General features: G+C 35.7%; 1 protein-coding gene across 1 annotated transcript in view; it reads left to right on the top strand.

The window, feature by feature from the left end:
• spz3 (Spaetzle domain-containing protein 3) overlaps nt 1–25,819 on the top strand; it is a 37,679-nt gene that overhangs the window by 8,266 nt on the left and 3,594 nt on the right. Inside the window, exons 2-4 of the mRNA XM_074105316.1 lie at nt 5,175–6,187; nt 17,436–17,557; nt 25,054–25,178. Coding sequence (XP_073961417.1) covers nt 5,395–6,187; nt 17,436–17,557; nt 25,054–25,178 — 1,040 coding nt within the window. The 5' untranslated portion in view covers nt 5,175–5,394. The remainder of the gene's footprint in view (nt 1–5,174; nt 6,188–17,435; nt 17,558–25,053; nt 25,179–25,819) is intronic.

The following is a 25,819-nucleotide window of genomic DNA, read 5'->3' as shown; positions in this document are numbered from 1 at the left end:
GGACATACGATGTTATGGATCACGAATGGTACCCGAACTGCGTCCCCAACGGGCGCAAACTGCTACCAGAAAAGTAGATTAGGTTAGGTTAGAACTGCGTCCCCAACAGAAACGAGCTGCTACCAGTAAAGTAGGTTAGGTTATAGCTGCGTCCCTAATGCAAGCAAACTGCTACCAGAAAAGTAGGTTAGGTTAGGTTAGAACTGCGTCCCCAACAGAAACGAACTGCTACCAGAAAAGTATATTTTATGACAAATAGTTTTTAGGGCAAACGTCGTTATAGCAAGAGATCATTATGACCAAAGTTATTAGGAAAAATACAATTAGGACAAAATACATTAAGGATTCCAATATAGACCCATGATTATGGCATTCACTATTAGGATATATAGCTATTAGGACATATGAACATTAGTACTACAGACGATAGTGCACATAAGTATTAGGACATACAATACTAGGGTAACAAAAAGTTATGGCACTTACATTAGGGAATACGTTGTAATGGCAAAAGATCATTATGACCAAAGTTATTAGGGATCATACCATTAGGACAAAAGATATTAGGGATTCCAATATAGACCCCAGCTATACACAGGTTCAGTTAACTGATTTTACAAATAAATAAATAATTACACATTAACAATTGCAAGTAAAACACAAAGTTGACTATTAGGGTACTAACTATTATGGGTTAAATAGATCAAAACAAAAATAGATCATGTATACGTACGCATTCAAAATATACGCAATTGCGTATACATTTCAGTCCGATATGTATGGGATTGCGTACACTTTCCCACTACCACATGACTCTATATGGATAAATACATATTTACTTAAACTTTTACTTAAGGGTTGCGACCCGGTTCAGTTACCTGGTTCAGCAGGTGGCGCTGGCCATACGGGAAATGCGGCTGGCATTATGGGCACCTTTGAGCCGGGTACGACGCGGAATGGTGGTTTTTAGGTTGTAAGTAGTTTAGGTCTTAGTTTGTAAGTTATATTATAAGTTTAGGTTAATTTTTTTGTAGATATTGTAACTGTCATTTTTACAAATAAATACTTAAATTTACTTAAACACATATTTAACGTTCAAGAGCCGGGAAGAAACATTCATATTATTATTATTCATAGAAATATCTGCCCCGACCGGGAATCAAACGGAAATCAAAAGGGCTATCCGATCGTCTTGTATCCATAAATCGAATAATATATACCATTTAAAAAAAAGCGTAATTAGAAGCCTTCTTTTCGTTTTCTAATTTAATTACGAGTTGAATTAATAAAAGGTGTTACAGGTACAGTGGGTACGCGATTTTCTTGTGTCAAACATTTTGCCTAAGTTGCATCACGCCGTCACCGGGTTTCCCACGACTATGCGCGCGCGCATCGTCGTGATCCAGATGTTCTTCGGCGATAGTGTCGTACACGAGTGACGACGAAAATTTGCACTTTAATGTCGAAAAATTTGACGAGGCATTCAAGTACTCGTACATCTTCAAAATGTTTTTTCTTTTTGCGATGTCGTGCTTGCGTGATAGTAGGCTGGTGTCGTAAAAAAATCGGATTTCGGTTTATATGCCATTATTGTTTCTTCCTAGTCGCGATTCTGCACAAAATTAATTCTACACAATAAAATTGCATTTGATCACATTCGTTATGTTGGACAGGTCTTACTTTTACACAATTAATCCCGTTTCTTCCTAACTCTTAGCTCGACATATAGTCGACTTTTCCATTATACTTTTATACAGAGTGTCCCATAAATCAACGTCAACCGAGCGCAATAAACGCGATTGTGTATAAAAAAAACGTGGATCTCATATTCTAACCCTGACTTTCGCCAACTAAGAGTTAGGAAGAAACGCGATTGTGTAAAAGTAAGACCTGTCCATCATAACGAATGTGTTCAAATGAAGTTGTGTGGAATACATATGGCGCAGAATTGCGAATAGTAAGAAACGGGATTGCATAAAAATAATGACTGTGAAGAATAACGAATTGTGATCAAATGCAATTGTGTGTAATTCATTATGATGCATGCAGAATCGCGAATATTAAGAAACGGGATTGTATAAAAATAATGACTGTGCAGAATAACGAATGTGATCAAAATGAAGCTGTAGTGTGTGGAATTCATATTGTGCAGAATCGCGACTAGGAAGAAACAATAATGGCATAAACGTGTATGATTATTCAATGCTTGTATTATCAACGTAAGATAATACAACTAACTGTCAGTGGAGATAAGCCAGTGGGTCGCCAAATATTTTTCAACCCAAGGGGGGCCGCGACATGAAAAAGTTTGAAAAACACTGGGTTAGATTATCAGAAAATATTTGACAATATTTTTTCTTTTATTAATTAAACAAAAAAATATGAAGGAATTGACAGCTTAATGTCCGCGTGATGTTTTTGTAGCTCGGCGTGACGTCACGGACCCCCGCTACCGAACTTTGACGCGCTACATCTTTGTATTTTTTTGTATTATTGACAAAAGAAAGCATTTACGTGTCTATTTTTTCTAATAATTAAACTGACAGACGGGACTAAATAGATTTTATTACCCAGGAAGCTCTATTGGGAGCTCTTCTTCTTTGTACAAACTCTTGAGCATCAACAAAAAGGTTTGCAAGAATCTCTTAATCTACTGGATTCCTTAAGGCCCAACGGTAACCGCGCCGCGGCAAGATAATCAAGCAAAATGATATCGGTGCTTCTGGATCTAAACAACTACGGGAACACTTCGTACATTACTTAAACTACACTACACACATGAAGAAGGCAATGATCTTACTAACGTGCTTGAATCCGGATTCGTCATCCATCAAGATCATACGGAAGCAGAAGTCACATCAAATGCTTCACAAAAATGGCATCATCGATCATCCTATTATTTTAAATAACTATTTAGGATCATTCTCAAGAATGAAAATCGTGCCGGACCTATATACAGCTTGGGGTAATCAACAATTTAAGTGATAAAAATAATGATCTTGTTTCTACGATTGCAAGTGTAGGATAGGAATTAACACATTATTATAAAGCCTTGTTTGAACGGAAACAAGACGTCATAATATTACTTAATTATGACTTAATCTAATTCCTTATTACAAGTGAGTCATAAAAACACTTAGAACATTCTTAAAATATTTGGCCACACAAAATGACTGTTTCTGCTCTAATTACTGGGCTGTTTCATTTCTAGCACACATTTTCATTAGTTTTATTTTAATTGTTATTTACTCTTTTCTTTTCATAATTATTTAAAATTGCAATTAATAATTAGTACTAAAATCCGTTTATTACACTCGCTTAAACCTGTGGCGAATTGATTATGTTTTAATCGACGAAAAAAAACGGAGGAAGTTCTCAAGTCGACGCGTATATTTTTTTTATCTATGACCACGCATAACTTTTTACAGATTAGTGCGATTTTCATAATTCTTTTATTATTGAAAAGAGTATACCCCAAAGTTGGTCCCATATAAATTTAGAAAACAAATTTCAACCCTAAGGGTAGGTAAACAGGGGATGATTGATTGTTCACTCACTGATTGTAATGTATGACATGCATAACTTTTTTACACAGTAGTCCGATTTTGATGATTATTTTTTTATTGGATAGGATATACCTCGAAATTGGTTCCATATAAATTTGGAAAAAAAACTTACCCTAAGGGTGGGAAAAAATTGAAAAACAAAAACTTTTTAACAAAAAAATTAAACCACCGAAAAAACTGAAAAGCATAAAATAATAAACCTTTAGGAACCATTTGAAGTCATCGCCAGCGAGGGTGGACCTATAGTCGTCTACCTGATGGGATTCTATCACTGCTCCTGGCTCGTGCTGAGGCACCGACTTCGAACTGGTATCTACATCATGGTTAAATAAAACAGGTTTATTATTTTATGCTTTTCAGTTTTTTCGGCGGTTTAATTTTTTTTGTTAAAAAGTTATTTATGAGTGTAGGCCACATTATTTCCGCCGCCCTTAAATAATAATTTCTCGTCCTCTGAAATCTGTCGTCCCTAGGACGTTGCCGTCCCTAGGACGTCGCCGCCCCTAGGCCGCGGCCTATACGGCCTATTGACAAATCCAGGACTGGCCTTCCGGCCACCTAACAGCTTTTATACTTTTAATCTAATCAAATACGTACAGTTTAGTTTGGTGTATTTAACAATACTTCGTTTCATTTAACATAAAAAATATAACGGTTACCTACATTTCACATATCTTTTACATTGAATTCTTGTATTATTGTTAATAATAATATTTTTTATGTTAAATGATAGTATATTATTATAATTTGATATTTCATAACTATAAACGAGCAATATTCTGTAATTCGAGGCCAAAACGACTCATACAATCTAGATGAAAATTGCTACGTGTGGGTTTTCAGAGACGGACAATCGATCGAACTAGCTTGGACTTATATCTCTGGAAAGAGGCGTGTTTCTATTTAACAAAAATTTGCCAAAAATATTAACCTTTTTTGTTAATTTATAGTCTACTACTTAGGTATAGTAGTTTTCTTTATCTTAACCGGCAACGTTCATATCATAATTTAGGTGTTGCGTTGCAACGGCCACTTACCATATATAGTTGGTTGCCTATAATTTACCGTTTCCCTAGGCGCTAACAGTGCTTAATACAATCTACCTACCTTAAGTTACTATAATAATAACTCAGATTTAATAGACGTTGCGAAATACAAGCTCGTTTACTTACAAATATCCGGTCAATCGGTAGCTTTGTCTTAGTCATCAACAGACAAATTCCTATTGTAAATAAAATGAATAGGATCTTCTTTTGTAATCTGATATTTATGTCTATCTCTCAAAGCCTTCGCAGCGTTCAGCATTTTAGGATAGGAGCGGGGTTTTCCCATGTTTCGGTAACAAAATCGTTCGCGACGTTCATCGAATGGCATCACGATTCTCGCATTTCGAACTAAATGCCATTTGTAAAGTGGCAAGGATACAACAAAATGAGGGGAAATCCGACCGTAAAACTTCTGCTTTGACACTGTGCAGAAACTGATTCACGCGTTGTCATTATTTTAACGATTGGCTCGTAAATCTGATGGTGTCTATTGAATTGCTCTAAAAGCAGAATTAAATAGATTTGTGTACGAGTAATAAGAAATGTGTTTCATTTGTTTCAGATTACTCGCGGATCGCACAATATTCGTTTGAGGCAAGTGATACATAGTGGTGCGGTTTCGTCAATCCCGTCAGACAGTGCTCTGAGTATGAGAACACAGTTCTGCTCCTAACGCATCCAACCTCTCTGGACATTATGCAACTGCGACTGTAATCGCACCTCGAACGTACATTATCGGCTTTGCTAGTTGACATTTCACGCCAATGCCGAATTATTATTGAATGATGGCGTTGGCGAATTTTACGCTCGCGCCGGCCATAGCAGCCACCCCGGCTCTCGCTGACACGTCCCCAGTGCCGGGACCCTTGCGACATGGACTAGATGATCTCCTTTACTCCCCAGCTGATTATCAAGAAAATAGTGATCCTCTATCACCTGGTAACGAGCCCTTCTCTTCACCAGCGAACCAACCACGGAGGTCAAAGATCCGAAAACGTGCTGGGACTGCTTACCTTCCTCCGGCCAACCAGTACACGCATTATCCACGTCCCGATGAACCCCCGCAAAATCCTTATGCAGGACAACTACATACACAAATATATCAACAGAATACTAGGCTAGACATACAAATAGAAAACCAACGAGTGCAGGAAGTAAATCCACAGTACGATAACACGGGACAGTATGTCCATGATCCCACCGGGGACTATGACTATGAACAAAGGCGATTAAACCAAAAGGGTGGACAGAGGCCGTTGTATAACCCAGGGTACGCGGAGCCTCCTTATCCCCCCGCGTCAACACCGAACCCAACTTCTAGTCGAAGGTTCGAGGGCAACCCGAACCAGAATGTGAACAATTTCAACTTTCTGAGTGGACCTGTGACTACTCAGTCGCCATTGTCTACACGGCAGCACAACGTTGGAGTTAAAGGTGGAAGCACCAATGGGCAGACACCGGCCGACCGTCCTCCTGGCTTCACCAAAGTCGAAGCCAGAGGAACGGGCGGCAAAACGCAGTTGCATGCGGTACTTGACTACGACGACGAGTACTACGAAGACGATTCCGGTTCAGGTAGATATAATTTTAAACTACACTGCTCTTAAATAAACATAGAATTAGTTCACCAATTTAATTATAAATGATCAAGATAGTTAGTACACGCTAGAAAACTGATCGTGATCTCGAAATAGTGTCTATTTAAACGTCTAGCAGACAGTGAAGTAGTGCCACGATCGCTCCAATTACTTCCACTATCAGTCGATAGCAGACAGTCGCGGCCTTCGACGGCGGCGCCACAGACAAAAGGCGAACGTTTAAACTTAATCGCCCTACTAATGCGTGTCAGTAATCTTTACACTTGTCTTACTTTAATCGTGATTAAATCAACTTATACTTTAACTATAAACCAAATGCGTTCACTTAGGAATATTTTGTGATTCGTGTCTAACCTATCTTTTCGGGAACATAACTTTATTTCATTACAAAGTTTCCAAGTAACGCTGCCCTTTTTGATCAGTTCTTTTTACCTACTATTGGAAATTTAATCACCCGGCGAAAAAAAAGGGTTTAACTTTAAGTCTCGGTTTCGGTGCCATCTTCTGCGACTTCCGTAAGCTCCTAGGCGAATGTCAAAACAATTATACCAGATAATCTGGGTTTGAGAGCAATTAAAAGGACGATTCAGTCCGATTAAGCGGAAACGTGGTCGTGATGAGAATCACCCATAAAGATTGCAATCACATGTAAACATAACTTTTAATTAACTCTTCATGGTTATGACCCATTTTTGGAGATTTCATTTAATTTTATCTGAAAATAGGCTATTAAAAGGTCCCATCAGAAAATTATCTGCTATTACGAAGTATTACTTTTCTTATGTCTTTGACACGAAGTATTATTTTTCTTATTTTTAAAATAATCAAAGCAGCTGTTTAATATCTACCAGATTAGTACAGTCACCAGCATCAATATCTGACACAGCAAAGCGTGCATAAATATCTGATACGACTCTATTTCTAATTTTTTGCACGCTCCGCTGTGGCAGATATTAGAACGTTGTACGTGTCTGAAAAAATGCTTGACGTACTTATTAGTACAATAAAATCATACATAACTACATAAACTACTTTAACAACTCTGAAGCTAACTAATTTCCAGCATAATGTCATTTTGCTCCATGAAACGAAATGGCATTTACTAAAATATTAAGCCCAACTGCGTGTGCACAGATACTCATCACCTGACCTTGGTTTCGCTTTCAAGCTGGCGTCAGGCGAGAGGTCAGACACTCAGGGAATTGGACCGACTGTTGTAACCTGATGAGAGAAAGTATTATAATCTCAATATAGTAAACAAGCCGTAGTGGCAGTGGTTTGACCTATGGCCTGTCAAGTAGAGGATCGTGGGCTCAAACCCGGGCTCGCGCCGCTGAGTTTTTCGAAATTCATATGCGAAATTAAATACATTTGAAATTTACCACGACCTTTATGGTAAAGGAAAACTTTGTAAGGAAAAATTACGGCCCAAGCTATCTTATCCTGAGAGGAAACCTGTGCCCAGCAGTAGGACGTATAAAAGCTGGGATGATAATGATAGTATGAGTACTTAGGTCTTTTCTGTCTGAATAAAATATGATTTAGGGCATTGATGTCCTATGGATGGGAATGAACAGGTCAGAAAAGTCGAAGCTTTTTTTCTGGTCAGGTCAGGTAAAAGAACATTCAGATTTATTGAATAATGTTTTCCCATCTTATTTTTTGGATAAGTTCGTATTTATCTTGCTTTCTTAATTAGCCTCAGTAATCTTCAGTAGGTACAGTCACCAGCATTAATATCTGCTACAACGGAACGTGCAAAATACATATCTGACACGTCCTTCCGGCCCTAGAAATAGAGTCGTATCAGATATTTATGCACGCTTGTTGTGTCAGATATTGGTGCAAGTGACTGTACCTACCTAAGCTAGTTGAGAAAGTAAGATAAATAAGAACTTTATCAAAAAAGTACCATGGCAAACAATAATGTTTAAAAATAATCGCTACTATCTGTAGATGTGATGATGATGTCACATTTTTTAGAGGGTGCTAGAATTTCAAATGATGAAAGAAAGAAGAAGAAAGAAAGAAATAATTTATTCGTGACAACCTTCGAAATAAGAACAAGAAATTAAAGTTTATGCATGTCACGAAATGGTCCCAAATCAGCAAAAACTGCCTATCTTTGCGAACGGCGCTGTTTTTTCTTTGGGATATATTAAAAGTATGAAAAGCGAAACAATTATCCGATTAGAGAGAAAGGTTGAAGCGGCTGCAATTATTTGAGAAGATATGAATTGATCTAAGTAGTTAATAACCCTCCTTCTTCGCAGTCGGGTAAAAACAGGTCAACTTTTAACGAGGTTTTCGGACAAGTTTGTTCTGACGCATTTTATTCAAGTTGCATCCAAGTAGTTTATGTAACAGTGCAGGTTAATAAAGTGTTGCAACAAGGTATGCACGCGGAGCGCGTGTGAAAGGAGCTTTTTGTCGTGTAGCGTTACAACTTGTGTCTGAATATCGGTATAATGTACGTCATTCTGCACGTACTGCAGGGCTACTACGATACTCGAAACTCGAAGTTCGTGTCGTGCGGTCCCTCTGACACTTATACTAATTAATACAAGAGCGAGAGGGATGGTACGATATGAACTTCGAGTTTCGACTTTCGTAGTAGCCCTGCTGATTTAATTTCAAGCAGGACGACCTGTTTATTTTAATAAACACTTGGTTTTAACCAAGATTTTGTCTTATTTTAGGCCTTTATGAACTGATTTTCTTTACTCTGGCTGAAAACATACAGAGTTACTACTGTATTGTTTTACAAGCTTTTATTTAACTTACAATGTTTGTATGTCAATTCAAAAACATCTTGCAAAATAAATGTCACACACTTTTTGCGAACGGATTGACGTTAAATTTTGTAACGGATACGAGTATGTAGGTAGTTTTGATGATAGATAATACAAATATAGTCAGCGAAAGACCTATCAAAAATGTTTTTTAAACTAATTTTTAATCTAGCTTTTGCCCGCGGCTTCGCTCGCGTTAAATTCGGGGTAACATATATATATTCTACAATCCTTTTCTTCCTGTTTTGATTGATTTTTCGGAGCATTATGTGGAAGACACAGATAGTCGTTGTTTTAGACAGATGGTGCAAATTATTCAAATTCAAAAATCGATTTAAATAATCATAATAATAATCATAACTCATACAAACATTGAACTCTTGTTTCACATATTCAGGGGTAGAATTCCAGAAAACGTACACGATATAGGATAATTCCCGCGGAATAAGAATAAGTGAATTCAATAGAAAGCTACCCGTCCCTGATTGAATTGACACAGGCTTATTTTACCCCGAGAAATCGCAAAGTTCCCGCGGGATAGATATTATTCTTTAAATCGATAAAAAAAAACGCTTTCACTTATAGAATGCTTCTGTTTTTGACTGACATTGGCTACTTACTTTTTCCTCGGGAATATGCAAAATTCCCAGGAGATAGAAATAGTGACTTCTACATTAGGACCACTTAAAAAATCTTTCACTATTAAAAAGCTACAATATTTTTGATCGGCGTAGGCTACGTTTATCTCGAGAAATTCAATTTTAAAATCCTTCACTGTCAATCTAAGCATTTTAGCTTTTTATTATTGAAAGATTTTTTTAAATTTGCCACGAACTTGAAATCACTTATTTTTATCCCGCAATTTTTTTTTTTTTTTTTTTATAAGTAGCCTTTGCTAATTAAGGATAGTGTAGCTTTCTATTGGTGAATGGTTTTTTTGTAGTTTCAGACATTATCCCCAACCAACAAAGTTTAGATATTCCTTATTTTTAGCAATAACTCAAAAGCGATATATCCGATTATATGAAAACTAATTTGGTTCAAAGTAGTTACTAAGTTTTGTCTTTGTTATTTTTTAAATGTTTTTAGAAATTGATTTTCATTATTGAACACCAAAACTAAGTAGCGGCCATCACAATACACCTATGTAATGTACTCCAAATTTTATCAACATTGTTTTGTAGTGCTAGTAAAATGCCTGTGTGTGACATATGGACGGTCAAAACAAAACTATAAAGATTCCGTTTTGTCGTTTCGACTACGGAACCTAAAAATCTGCTTTTAAGTCCAAAAGTTTAAGCTTTTAAGTTAAAGGTGTTCACTTATATTTTTTGAAGAATGTTTTTCCCAAATTGCATAGTCACAACTTTAGAAATAACAATTTTACATACTAACGTTCTCCCCCCTTTTTAATCCTTTCTTACCTCGTGTACATGTCATAAAAGGAACCTCTGTGCAAAATTTCAGCTTTCTAGGTTCAAGGGTTTGGGCTGGGCGTTGATGAGTCACTGATGAATGAATGAGTGTATCAGGACTTGTAGATAAAGTGACATCGACATCGAAGCGAAAAGGTCTTTTTGCAAGTACCTTCTTAAATTAAAGTAATTGTTGTTGTAATTATTTTGTATCTTAGGTTAGTTCTTTTGTTAACAGTTTATTTCATGTATTTTATGTACAAGAATAAAATTTATTGAACTATGCTTTGGAGGTATTTGCTATGTTTTGAACTTCTGGTCTGTAACCAAGCACTTTTGTCTGTGAAGTGGGGAGTAGAAAGTATTAAATGGAATAAAGCCACCCCGCCAGACTATATAATACTTAGTCCAAATTAAAATAATTGAGTCCTTTTCAGAAAGCATTTCAAAAATATAAATCTATTCTTTTGTTAATAGCTTACAGGCCTCAATAATTAATTTATAGTGTCTTGAACTTTCACGCACAAACACATTAGTTGCTCTCGAAACAAAAACAACTACGACCACTTAAGGTGTGAGTTACATTGTATCAGGATGTATGTTTCATGCAGTAACTCGATCCGGCTACTTACAAGTAAACGACCGTTATATTTCACAGCAAGTTCGAGTGGCGAACATAAATATCCCGGCCAGCCCTTTCAAATTCCGACCTCAATCGAGGTACAATCGTATCGGACCAGTTTCTTTGTGCAAAAGCTATAAAAATCACGCCTATTTATTCCGAGTAAATACTCAAGCTGTTGCTGAACTAGTGAGCTACGTCTTCGACATTATAGCTAGACTTACCATCAATCAAAATGTTAAATTTAAAAAAAAACTGTTTTTAACTGTAGAAGGAAGACCAGCGCTGGCTCCACCAAAGGAGTCCGCATTTTGTACTGAGGCGGGACCATTTCGGGCACAAGCAAATAAGTATTTTTAATTATTTTTATTTATTTTTTATATTTTGTATTCTCATTTTATTTTATTTCACTTTATTATTATTGTTTTTTTTTGCTGTATCTATTATTTATATTTGTGTGTCCTGAATAAATTTTTTCATTTTAATTTTTTCATTTATAGTCAAACGCATTTCTATTATGCATAAAAAAAAGAATGAAAGATCATGACATGATAAATTTCAAATGCAATTTCACTCATCATTTCCCAAAAACTCAGAGGTGCGGGCCCCGATTTTAAATCTAAGACCATGATAATTATTGATGATCGATGCCCAAGTGTTAAACTCTGTAAAGCTTCCTCAATCAATCAAACTTACCTAAAATAACTTGAGATTTTTTTCAAGTGGCATGAAAACTAAATAAATTACTAAGACTATGTACAATCAGGACAATTTGTCATTTGTGTGATGTTAGTGCTCTTTAAAGATTGAAGTTGACTAAGAAATTTCGTTATCGCCCTAAGATGTACATATGATGATGACAGATTGTGACTGATTTCGTTTAGATTGATTGGATATGTCAATGTGACAATCAGACTGATTTATTTTGATTGGATTTTTGGAGTCTTTTTGTATTTTTATTTGTAGTTGAAATAAAAAATACAAAAAGACTCCAAAAAGCCAATCATAATTTGATTGCTTAGTAGCGACATCTCTTGTCTGGGTGAGCGGTTAGTTCCGAAAGAATGTGACGTCTCTCGATGAGAGCGGAACATAGATGTCGCTGGTGCTGCTGCTTAAGTAGCGTAGTAGATAAAAAGCAACCAGAGATATGTATGCATAGGAAAAATTCGTGTCTAGATTCCTGTCCAGCGATGTTGTAGGGGTTATAGCACGCAGCACGGATTGCTGAGGACCAGGGTTCGATTTCCAGCGCTGGTCTCTTTTTCTGGTTTTTCTGTGCATCCATGTCTCAGTTTGTATTTTCGATGTTATTTTTTTTGATAAAGAACCTGTCATAAAAAATAGTAAAGCATTTAAAAATAGTAAGTCATTTCCGTACGTATAGCAACACAAGACCCAGGTGATCGAAGCTATCAACTTCTGCCACAAGTATGCTAAAAAGTTGACTTTATTACCATTAAAATTTCCAAATGCCCTTCGAGAATGTTACACGTGCTATGGTTTTTAACGCAATTGAGACAAGTTGAACTACGAGACTGCCAGACGACATACAAATTTATTTAAAGTGACCAATTGTACACTGACAGCCAAACATAACGAGTCACTTTGCATAGCTGAAATATTAAAAAATAATAAGTTATAGGTAAAAAAAATATAGCTACGGATTTCCGTTACAGACTCCGCGTCCACTAAGTATACCATAGATTACAACTGTCGAACAACGATTATGATTATTATATGATTTTCATTATTGTGATTTTCAATATTCGTCAATATTGTATTAATTTTTAGCTAGGTAATTTAGAATAGTTTTATGATGATGATTTTGGCGCTTGTTTTGTCGATTTGAATCGCACTGTTATAGGGTTATTTTGTGTAACTTTTGTATAAAGCTCTATGCTGTCTAGGCGTTCTAATACTTACAAAAATATTAATGAATCGACATCGACCTCTAGCGTTTCTTTAACTTACCTACCTACAAAGTTTTGGTAGCTTGTAAATAGCACCGTACGACTAAGTTTGCCGCGAAAATCTACGGAACCCAGAAGTGAATTTCCATACTAGTTTATAATGGTTTGTATTAATTGAGCATCATATCTTAACTCATGTTCCGTTGATTGCGACCTCAACATTATTTATAGTTATGCTAATTTATTAGTAAACGCTGAGATTTGAGGATGCGGCATTGGCCAATTCGACTCGTTATCAGAAGCAAGGTTAGGATTCACAGCAGTAACTTCAAAATCGTAATCATTAAAAACAACCAAGGTACGAGTTTATGTGCGATTTATAGAGCGAACACAGTTTATACAGTTTTGGGCGTACCCGTCTTATCAGCAATAAAGTTTATGTAGAGTTTTCTCTAAATGTTCGCACACTAATAAGTGGATTGGAAGTTTTGCATCATATGAAAGTTATATTTCGTGTGTTCAAATTATAATCACAGATTCGTTTCCTACGAGCCTAATTTATAATAAAAATAAAACTATAATTACTATCTCTACTTAACATTAAAGAACGTAAAGCCCTAACCTTATTATTATCCAAATATTATGTAGGTGACCGACAGATTCCCTTTAAACATTCCCTTTAAATTACCAATGATTTTATTAAGTTTGTTTTGCCAGTCGTTCCTAGCAAATTCAAAGTCCGATCAACAATAAGCACAACATTTGCTAAGTGTTTTGCTCTTATTTATTTATTCGGCTTTTATTTGGAAAGCTGGAAGAAAAATTACCCAAAGAACACAAACGTAGCTAGATGTTCCTAAACCTCTTCAATTCAATCTTCAAAACTAAGATGAATGTCATCTATTAGGTTAGCGTGCTCCACCTTAGACCACATCTTTGCTTAAGTACCATCAGGCGTGACTATGCTCGAGCACGATCTTAAAATTCTTGAAAAATAAACTGAAAGTGACAAATTTATCTCAAAAATAAAACGATTGCATAATAATTTCTACTTTTCTCAAACATTACAACATTTCACAATGTCTTGTCCCAGACGCCTTTACTAATGCATTCATAGCCGTTAAAATACTGTATTGTTTCGCCGTTATTGTTCTATGTCACAGGCGAGTGAATCATTCGCGTTTCTTAAGTCTCCGAAGTATTTTAAGGTCAAAATTTTCTTCATGTCTTCTAAGCTAATGCATATGCTTGCAATAATACATGTGTTTCCATACATTCTAATAAGTTCAGAAAAATGATATTCTCCGTAATTAAATAACGAAATCCTAGTACCTACAGTGAAAAGCGTTCCAACGATAGTTTTGGAAGTCATTGCATTTCTTTGACGTAGATCATCATACCGGGTGTGGCCTGTAATACGAGCAAAAAATTAAAACGGAGATCGTCCTCGTCAAACTGAAGAACATTAGTTCAGCGACTTTTAAAAATAATAGAGTCTTTGAATTTTCTTTTTTTTTTTCATACAAATTAAATACTGTTATCAATGTACGCCATCCTAGAACACAACTGACGTCACCTGTCACTCTAAAAACATCAAGCATTTTGCTTTACATTGCTTCTGCGAATAAACTTAAAAGTGTAATAAAAATTAAAAAACTAATTATTTGTTTGTTTGTTTGTTTGTTTATACTCTTTATTGTACAAAAAGGAAAAATTAAAAAAAAATAAAAAAAAATAATGAAAATTATTATTTTTAAAAGTCGCTAATGTAGTTCAGTTTGACGAGTATGATCTATGTTTTAATTATTTGCTCATATTACAGGCCACACCGGTATAGGTTATTACGAAATGAGGACACAGGCAACGTGAAAATTAAAATCAACTGTTAGAAGTATTCATATAGGCACTATATTATAGTGCCTACTGTTGCAGAGCAGTATTTAAGAGTAAGAATTATTAACTATAACAGGTGCATTTTGCTCAGTTATGTATCCCATTCTTCAACAACTACACCACGATAACTTTGAAATTCAAAGTGGAAATGCCGAGAAATTTTCCATGCTAGAATTTTTATTTAAGTTTAAACCAAGAAAGTTATGATACTTGAACGCTTCATAATGCCCCTTAAGCCGCATCATATGAAGAGATTAGTAATTTTGTAACATTTGACCTGACTAAGGTGACGCGCCTAGCGTGTTGAAATAATCTTGTTTTTCTAGTACAGTCAAGTGCAAAAATAAGTATCTATTCGAACCACAAAAAATATGTTACTACGGCCTTAATGCGTCGGAATAAGAGTTTGTGATACATATTTTTGAAACTTTGAATAAGTACATATTTTAACTTGACTGTACGTACGAGTATGACATGAACCACAAAGTGGATTGTATATATGTTTGATACAAACTTGATTTCCTACTTAACTATACTATCTAAAACAATTATAATTGTATAAATAGCTAACCATTTTTACTATAAAAATCCTGTATTAAAACTACATATTTAAGTATTATGGTTGACTTGATTGAAATAGGCAACGAGTATACGTACACAGTACGCGTTCTTTGCGCTTGAAGCTACACAGCTTCTTCGACTTTAGGTCAAGTTAAACGGAAATTATTTAATAAGCATAAATCAGTGTGACCCTCTTCACATTTTATGTGATGTCTTTGCCGTCACCGACACTTCAGACGAGGCCAGACGTCACCAAATTCACTTGAATGTGACAAAACTAGCACCGTCGTCACGTGCACAAACTATAGCGCTAGGAGTATGCGATCGGCGATCCTGTGAGCGATTTTCTATTACATAACTGTTCTCGCGAATTGGCTGCGGTATGGTAAGCATCTCGACTGAGCAATGAACACAGAACTCGTTCTTCGTCACGTCAGCACCCGCCTACAATCGTGGTCGTGGTGAAGCTGCAAAGTTTGGCCGGCACGTTTCAAAGTCACTTAACAACTTATTTCTAGTAAGAAAGTGGTGTAACATCGTAAACCTCCTGACCCGGCACTACTCAAATAACGAAACGCAAAACAACTGACGTTCAATGTTAAACTTATTTTACAAACCTTGACAATTGTGATTATGAGGTAAGATCATATAAGTACTTAAAGATTTTCTTGATCTGTTTGTCGATACAGCCGCCATCTTAAACACCGTAGCTGTTTAGGTGCTCAATAACCTAACCAACAAAAAAGTTGGACAATTGGACTTTGCCACTTCAAAGTTCAAAATCTCAAAAACGGCTGAACCGATTTTGATAAAACATGTCTAAGAACCATTGCTACAAAACCTGCTTTCAAATAAAAAAAACGCATTCAAACTGGTCCACCTGTTTAAGAGCTATGGTGCCACAGACAGACACACATAGCGGACAAACTTATAACACCCCTCCTTTTGCGTCGGGGGTTAAAAATAGCTGAACGCGTACTTACGCGATTGAGAATACGGCTTTGTTTGGCTACGGATATTTTCTCAGCTTGTTTTTAACTGCACGAATTTTGATAGTAAACTCACAGAGAGTTCGAATCGCGTCAGTATTTTGTGTGGTGTTTGTCATAGTAGGGACGTGTTATTTGATGTTACAAAAGGAAGAGGGCGTGGCATAGTTGTTGTGCACGATTATTACCTATCTGAGAGGTAGGTAAAATTCAAATTAACTATTAAAATATTGCACTACTACTGAAGTATATAGATAGTCCTTCACATCGATTTCGATGACGGCGACCCTGACTAAATGTATTATATAAAATTTATAAGAGAAAAGAAAAACTTATTTTCCATCATGAGTTCTAACATGGCTCGCTAGATCAAAATTAGTCTTAAAAATTATCGCAGGGAGCAAGATAGAGTTGGCCTTGTGAATTGTAGGTAGGTATACGCCACTACTGAAATAAGTGGACTGAAAAACGTAACAAATACCGATGCCACTAAACACCTTGAAAAACTGAGTTCGAACTTTTAGCGTCGAAATTCTAGTGGGGCAAAGATGGTCCGATCGGTACGTAATACACGCCTTCTTCAGTTTGCAAAAGCATCGGCCAAAGATGCACGTAATATTGGTGTATATTGTGAAAACATAGAAAAAAAAAACAGTTTTGTCATATTCGTTTCATTTATATCGGGTCAATGAACTGCAGCTGTTTATCTCTTTGTGAGTAATATACCTAAGTAATTAGTGTTAAGTAGTGCTTACTAATATAATAAATATGACAGGTTTGTCTTTACGCGAAAAGTGCGTCGGCGGTATACTTCCCTAATATCAGTCATCACACGCATTTTTTTAAATAAATTGAAATAAAAATTTGTTTTTAAAATAAGTTCAACAAATAGTCAGTGTGCTGATAAAAAAAATTGAAATCACTTACATCTTTAACGTCATCGAAATAACAATAAGAATGACTGTGGTTTTATCGTTACTCATTTTTTCATCTAGTTTTATTTGTAGATTCATTCATAGCTTATTATTTCATGTTTACAGATTCGGGCCAGCCTCCGGTGACGCCTGTTCAAGGGCCGATTCTCCTAAGAAACGGATCAGTTCCTGTTGTTCCCCTAACATCCTACCAGACTGTAAATAATGGATCGTATTACCAAATACCCGTAAGTACATCTTACAAATTCTTTCTTAAGACTGAAATCTGGTCGCGTAATTTCTACTGCATTCGGTATTATACAAAAGTCCACATTGTGCCACATGGCGACTCAAAATGATTTGTGTCTACGTAAAAAAATTGATTTGTGTTTGTGTGAAACCAAAATCACGCGGCTTAAAATACGCGGTTCACAACTCAAAAAGTTACGCTCATCTCGCTCACCCTAATACTGAGTAAGTCTGGAGGTTTGACTGGGATCAACCCTACTCAATTAATGTAAAAAAAAACAGGTCGTTTACTGCCATATTTACGTGAAACAGTATTTTTTTTAATACGGAATCGATTGTGCTCTTGATTCTGAGTAGGAAAAGCCATATTTTTCCCAAAATTGAAAAAAAAATTAAATGGAAATCAGTAAACGCCCATCCACATAATTTAAGCCCAGGTGATAAATATGACTAATTCTAAGGCAGAGCCTTTTCACGCAATGATCAACACAAATGGGTACCTATGGTCGTGTCAAAGGTAGGTCAAACAAATATTCATAGTAAACAAATGAAAAACAAATAATTGTACGTCGTGTTGCTCAAGTTAAAACATTACTCAATGCCAAATAAATATGTACCCAATGCACCTCAGCGCGCTAGTATTTACGGAATTCACTTGATTTATAGTGCTTGTTAAGTATTTTTATGTCTTAATCATACGCACTTAAAATGATCTCATTTGTGAAATATGTTTAAGTGTTTCTTTAGCATATAGATTATGGGATAAAATAAATTGACTGTTAAGAACTTTTAAGGCAGCTAGTATTTATATCCTCTTAACGCCCAAGTCAAATTTTCGATTTATGAACATCAAACTTTATGTCATTTATGATGGAGTTTGATTTAAAATTACAATAAGTCCTTTATAAAGGACTCTGGGCGTTAGGAAGATATTAGTACCTATAAATAAAGAGAAATTTGATTGTGTTAGAGAAGATAATGGATAACTAAAGTTTGTTCATGTGAATATTATGACAAAAAATGTTGTATGACTAGCAAGGTATGTGTTTAATAAATTTCGCTTTTAGAGTAACGTCACGTTTCGTCAACAAATAAAAGAGGTGTTAATTGGGTGCGGACACAGCACTCACAGTTGCAAACACTGACTGACTCTTAGTTTTGGCGACTACGCGTGGGCGAAATGTAGTTTACTGTGTACAGAATGCTTTAATGACTAACTGTCGCACTTAGGGTCGACACATAATATTTAATCGATATTTTGCTGAGGAGTATCTTGAATTATGTGATATTAATTAAAAGTAAAAATTCACCTAGATGCCCACTAAGAATAATCTAGCCATGCCGGAATATTTTTGTTTACATAATCTGTCGTCCCTTTCTAGTTTTAAGCTTTGTTTGAGTATAAAGATCATAGGTACTGACTGAAAACCAGCGATACAGAATGATGCTGAGTGATGCTTGGAGCAATTCGGCATCTTTATTCGTACACGGAAAGTTTTTCCTCTTGAAAGACGTATACGTAACTATCGATGAAAAGCATAGGTGTTCCCAACATAATGGTGTATTTATTTAGCTATCATTTCTTAAAGAAAGACGAAGCCTTTTTAGCACTCCCTAAAAATTATTCTAGTTTGATCTAATGCCTAAGTTTATAGTCCTCAACACAAACTTTCACTCTGAGCATCATCATGTAAAAGCTGGAGTTGCATGCTTAAGCTAGCAAAACTAATGTCTAAACTCGACTGCACGATAGCAAATTAATGTATTATTGTGTAGCAGGCCACATAGCAACCCACGGCTTCCATTCACTAAATTCTATAGTTCAATATTGACACATCGCGATGCCCAGTCTTATATGGACACAAATACGTTAAGTGATTATATTTTGAATTGTTCCTGTCTCTTTTTGTGACGCTTTTTGCAAGCTAATCCACTGCTGCTTGTATGTTTGGGTAGTTTAGTAAATATTGAGACAGCGAAATTGAGAGTAGGTAGGTACCTAAACTAAAATCCATGTCAATATTGCGAGTAAGCAATTAAAAACTATATTTAGGAATCGAATAATAATAAATAATAAAATTATTAATTAATTAATATTGTATCTATTCTTATTTTGCACTATAAATTATTCAATAAATTATGTTATCTTAATTAAGATGAATCAATCAGTTAAGGATTCCAAGGTACGTCGTCAATGCACGCCCAAGGTATAAGCAGAAACTTGCTAAAATAAATGAGATAACTAGTAGTCTTAGTCGTACCGGTGTAATTTAGAGGAGCTTAGCGGCCACCGTATTTTAAAACAAAATTAAATATTATGCTTATCATTCAACGACAAAGTTCAAAAGAATATTTTTGTAGGTAACGACGAAATCAAATTTGAATGCGACAAATTTTCAAGATGTTGTGAAGTTATGAAGAACGTCACGGGTCATCAGATCTTGAAATGATCCTTTAATTGCCTGGTAAATTTTATAAGTTTTCATTTTTCAATGAAACAGGGCGACAAATGAATTTATGGTTCCGGCAGATACCTTACCATCCCGAGGGACCTAAGCTACTTTGGATTTTGTGTTGGACATAGGTAAAACAAAATACCTGCACTTAGGTTAGGTTAGCAAAAAGATCGATTTTATACGTCGCTACAAACGCTATTTAGCTGGCTACAGTTCCAGTTTAACTTGAAACGCTAAGTTTCTAAATCTAAGCCATGATTATAATTGCGGCAGCGTAGGACCGCAGGAAACGTCCGTTCGGCTGAGTCAGAAGCGTGGGCAAACAACTGATAAAGTACGTGAACAATTTACATTAGATACATGCTCGAACGCAGGAGCACCACCAGGGCAGAGCGTTCACCTTGCTGCACGCTGCACGTATCTTAACATCTTTCACACGATTGCAGTTTCCTATGAAAAGGAAACAATCGCTAGTCATTCTAGATACAAGTCGACCACATTACAATTATAATTTGAAATCTCCTTTCCAGACAATGGTTAGTTAAATAACGTGGGACAACCGTCAGCCAAAACGAAAGGCAAAGAAGAATTAACTAGACTATTGAGTCTTAACTTATTGTCTCCCGTTGACGCAGATCTAAGTATAAAGCAGATTCTATTTTTACAAGCTTTTATTAAGTTTCACCTGTCCCGTCTGTCTATCTGTAGTCAAATCTTGCAAGTTAAATTCGATCAACTTCCGTAGTCGGATTGACTTGAAATTTGGCATACTTATGTAAATTGCGTGACAATATAATAATCTGGTAGTGACATCCTGGTATTCCGGCCAGGATCGTCTCCGCAGGACGGAAGTCTTCAAAGGTCATGGCATCGACTTGAAATTTGGTATGTACCTAGTTTGGGTGACAATGCAAGTAAAGTCGACATAAAGTACAGTCAGCAAAAAAAGCTTGTATTAAAAATGTAATTTTTACCAAAAACTTGTTATTCATTAAAAAAATATACATTTACTTATATATTCGCTGACATTTAGGCTGGTGTCAATTTGTCATGTTAAAATCCTGCAATATTATGTTAATTCTATCTAATGCAGATAATTAAATTATATAAATAGGCTGAGAAGGGAATTGAAGGAAAATTATTTCTATTTCGTGATTCGTGTACTTCATCTAAATATTATACCTAAATTAAAAAAAAATGCCGAAATGTATATCTTCCTCTATCACGCATATCTTCCAGACGACGGTACCAAATAATTTTTTTTTTGTTATAGGTAGGTATTATTTATTGTAAGTAGGTACAAGGTTTGTGTTAAACAAAATAAAAAAATGAACTAGAACGGTGGCGAAGCCGCGGACAATAGCTAGTATCTAAGACATTATGCATATACATACAATCACAGTAAATATCTACTCAAATATTATTTACACATAATATCTCAAATATAATATTACAATACGTTATAATTTTTCACCAGAAAACCTTCTACGATAATAACAAACGCAACAAAAAGGAATTAGCAATAGGCGGCCTTCCCGCTTATTGCGTTTAGGCAACCTTTTTAATATTATTTTATTATATAGATATAAAAAAAACGTATCTAAATCCCTCTAATAAAGTCACAAAAACTATAAAGAACAGTCTGCATTCCAAGCGTCCCACGCAGTCCACTTTTTCTTCCAATTTTGCTTTAAAATGATCATATTGTACGCATTCATTCAATTCATAACTGTCAGAAATCTGCAAATCTAGAATGTTTCTGGTCTAAATCTGCAACCAAATTCAATGTTCTTGTGATTCATAATTTAAATGTCACGTTCAAGTAGATACGTAGTCTGAATTGAGTCTAGGACGCGCAGGCTACGTACTGCGAACTTGTAAATGCCATGGTTTGCATTCAAATATTAAAAAAACGCAAAGTTATGGTTTTCGCCTTTAGTGTACCGGGTGGTTAATAGTCGCATTGATTGTCGTGTGGTTCAAGAACAATAGAATGGGAGACTCAGTCTTGCATTAATCAATACATATTTGTATCTGTAAGTCTACCAAGCCGCAGAACTAATAAAATGGCCAAGAGCATTCACACGCCGAAATGTTCGTTAAGTAATATTTTTCGGATTCGTAATTTGCACGGCATTCCATGTAGTACGTATACTTTATGCCTTGGTTTGCTATTTACTATTAAACTAAAAACCGCAAACTTAATGGTTATAGTTTTCCTTGTAAGTGGTTAATACTACCGCATTGATTGTTGAATTATTCCGTATTCAAACAATGGTCAATTTTAGGCGCTCGTGTAAAAATTTGCACAAAGTTGAACTTTTAAAACCGGCCAATCGTAAAATGTTTACACCCCGAAATAGTTTTCGTCCAAGTAATATTGGATGAGAAAAAAAAATCACTCCCACTTTACGTCTCTGGGAGGTACTCTAAATATTTTTTTATTTTTTTATTGTACCATTTTGTCGGCATAGTTTACATATATATTCGTGCAAAATTAAAGCTTTCTAGTATTGATAGTCCCTGAGCGAAGCCGCGGACGGACGGACAGACAGACAGAAAAACATGGCGAAACTATAAGGGTTCCGTTTTTGCCATTTTGGCTACAGAATCCTAAAAAGTATAGAAATGTTATCAATCATTGGGCACAAGACGCACTCGTATAAGTAATCCCACTAAAATAAATGCAAAAGTTTGTAAGTAGGTCTGTTTGTTTTTTACCTTTATATGTCTAAACTGCTGAACCTATTTGGATGAATTTCGGTGTATATATAGTTTGAGTCCCGGGGAAGGGCATAGGATAGTTTTTTCCCGAAAAACTGCATAGTTCCCGCGGGATAGCGATACACGAATAGTCAGCTAGTAGATAATAAGTAGACCCGAGGACGAAGGATGCTCTGCAATAAATACTTGCTTTAATGTACTCTTAATCTTATGTATAAAGTTTAGGAGATTTCTACACCGTTATAAAACACAATTCATTCAGGCGCGAAAACCCGCACAATGCATTACGTCGCCACGATATTTCTTAAGACATCGTGTTAAAAATTTATAAAAAAAACTTGCGATATGAGTTCATTCTTATTTAATATACACAAAGATTATTCGGTAGCAGCAGCGCTACTACGAAACTCGATGTTCGTGTCGTGCGGTCCCTCTGATACTTAAACTATTTAATACGAGAGCGAGAGGGACGGTATGATACGAACTTCGAGTTTCGAGTTTCGTAGTAGCCCTGCTGTACAGCTATAAAAAAAGCGTTTAATTAACATTTATGACCTACGCAGGTCTTTGCTAGAAGCTAAGACGAAGTAGCGTCATAAACCTTCAAATAACGATCACTACAAGTCCCCGGATGAACTTTACAATTGGCATAGCAAAAACACACCGGCATTCTAGAGACATAAAATATCGTAATAAATCATTTGCAAATAAGTTCAGGCGCCAGAAGACGGGCACTCGTGTTTTTTTGCTTACAAAATATATGTTAATTTATTTCGTACCTTGCAAGGTTATTGACACAGTTGCGTCTAAAAGACAGGACTACTTTTGAATTACAAAATGCCGGGCGCCTCCTCGTATGACGCGATCCAATTTTTTATTCCTCGTAGAATCGTTGCGTAATTTACAACCACAAATCATATTTACATACGCACTAGTTAATCTCAATGCTATTTTAAAATAAATCATATATTTTATGAATGATAGTATAATGAGAATGAGAGCCAATTAGGCAGTCATTTTTACTCTGGTCGATGTCTTTTTGCTACTTAACTGGTGCATTAATAACTATACTTTTGCTAGCTAGAACCAATTGGTATGTATACTCTACTTGCTTTCAATTACTTGTTTAAGCTTGGAGTAGCATGAATGGTTTTATTTCAATATGGACCTCCGCAAAGTTATGCATGGTTCGAGTAATTAACTGTACCTACATGGTAGGATAACAAGTTGTTGCCTACCGTAGGTATCACAGAAGTATCGTAAGACATGTCCGCGGTCACTAACACCCCGTGCGCGGTGTACTGAGAAAACTTCTAAGTTTTTTCGATAGCAGAGGTCGGCTCACTTCGAATTCGTTCAGATAATTGGTGAGCTCGTCGGTAGCAGGACGTGTACTAATGAAACTGTAATTAACTAATCCACCACCGGATATGGATTTGTTCTGCTCAAGCCGGTGTTACGTGAGTTTAATTCTTAATTTAAGTGTTTGTCATTTGTTATTGCGTCTTTTGTTTTTAGTTTGAAATCGGTTCTAATGCAAGGAAGTTACTTAATAGGCAATCGAATCACCATTTTTTACAAGCTTTTTCTTTAACTTGCAATGTTCGTATGTGTACCTACCTAAGTTGCCTTCAAATCTTCCAAGTTGAATTTTGCCAATTTCAGCGATTGAAATTTGGAACAAAAATATGTAGATAGACAAGATAATAATGTAAGCACAGTAAGAAAACACCACTCGTGCGTGTCCCACAGACAGCTGTGGTGCACGGTGTGTAGCAGAAGCAGTAGCCAGGTGAAAATAGTGCATTTCATTAACATGAATCTCCCCGAAGTAACTCACGAATTAATCAACTATTTAAACATAACTGTTGCCCGCGGCTTAGCTCCCATTCCCGTTTTTTTTTTCGTTTTACAGAAACCTTGTTGTGATAAACAAACGCAACAAAAAAACTAGGTACCCAATTTGGTGAAGTCGTTCGGAAATTATGCGTGTAGGTACACATACATTTCTGCAATTTATCTAATACTTACCTACCTTTAAACGAGCAATTCTTGTATATATAATCAGAATCTCGGAATACGGTTTTCGGGGATGACAAATCGATCTAGCTTGGTCTTACCTCTAGGAAAACGATTAAATTATTATCGAGTTTTAACCCGAGCAAAGCTCGGTCGCCCAGGTACTTTTATTTACACATAATAATGAATTAAGCCCCTATTTCACCATCCATTGATTAAATTTATCCGTCAGTTAAAATAAAATTAATCAATGGGTGGTTAAGCAGCCCCTAAATTTGTGCCTAATTTCATTCCAGATTCTATGGACCGCTCTATCACTGGCTCTGGGGTACGAGCTTCAAGGTCAAGTGGTCCAAGGAGTTCCATGCGTTAAGCGAAACCACCAACTCTATTGCCCAAGAGCTGGAAACACGTATCCCCTGTAAGTAAACCACTTTATAATATTGTTCCACTTGTACAGCGGTGAACATGCTTTTATTTATTATATATTCCAATAGATGTCGCTGTACAGTGTATGAAACAATCCTGAATCACGCTTTCGAGCTTTTTCGTAGGGTGTCAAGTTTTTTGAATTAGTAACTTGTCATGTCATTGTAATTGAACATAACTTACTCCGGGAAAACGTAGTGGACTTATTTCTGGAGTGTGCGCCAAAATTAATAACGATGACACATTTACAATGTCTACACTTAGTCTGGACCAGTGCCCTATTTCACGAAGCTACAAACTAAGTTACAACTTACAAGCGGTAGTCTTTGTTTAACAGGGTCGGCAAGTAATTTTAAGTGGGGTCAAATGTGGGGTTTTTTTATCAAGCTGCATAATATAAGCTGGTAACGATTAAAAAAAATATATATTTACATATTTATTAAAAAGTAAAATTAAGTTTATTATTTATTAAAGTAACAAATAATTTATTTCAATTTAATATTATACAGTTTCAACATTTATACCTTATAATTATAAACTCAAGATAAAGCTAAAATTAAACAAAAATTCAATAAAATTAAATAAAGGTTTAAAATGACAAAATTAAGTTATTTATTCATTACATAACTTTTA

Source organism: Choristoneura fumiferana, chromosome 23, assembly GCF_025370935.1.
Source record: "Choristoneura fumiferana chromosome 23, NRCan_CFum_1, whole genome shotgun sequence".
NCBI classification, from domain to species: domain Eukaryota; kingdom Metazoa; phylum Arthropoda; class Insecta; order Lepidoptera; family Tortricidae; genus Choristoneura; species Choristoneura fumiferana.
This window is presented reverse-complemented; position numbering and strand designations above follow the sequence as displayed.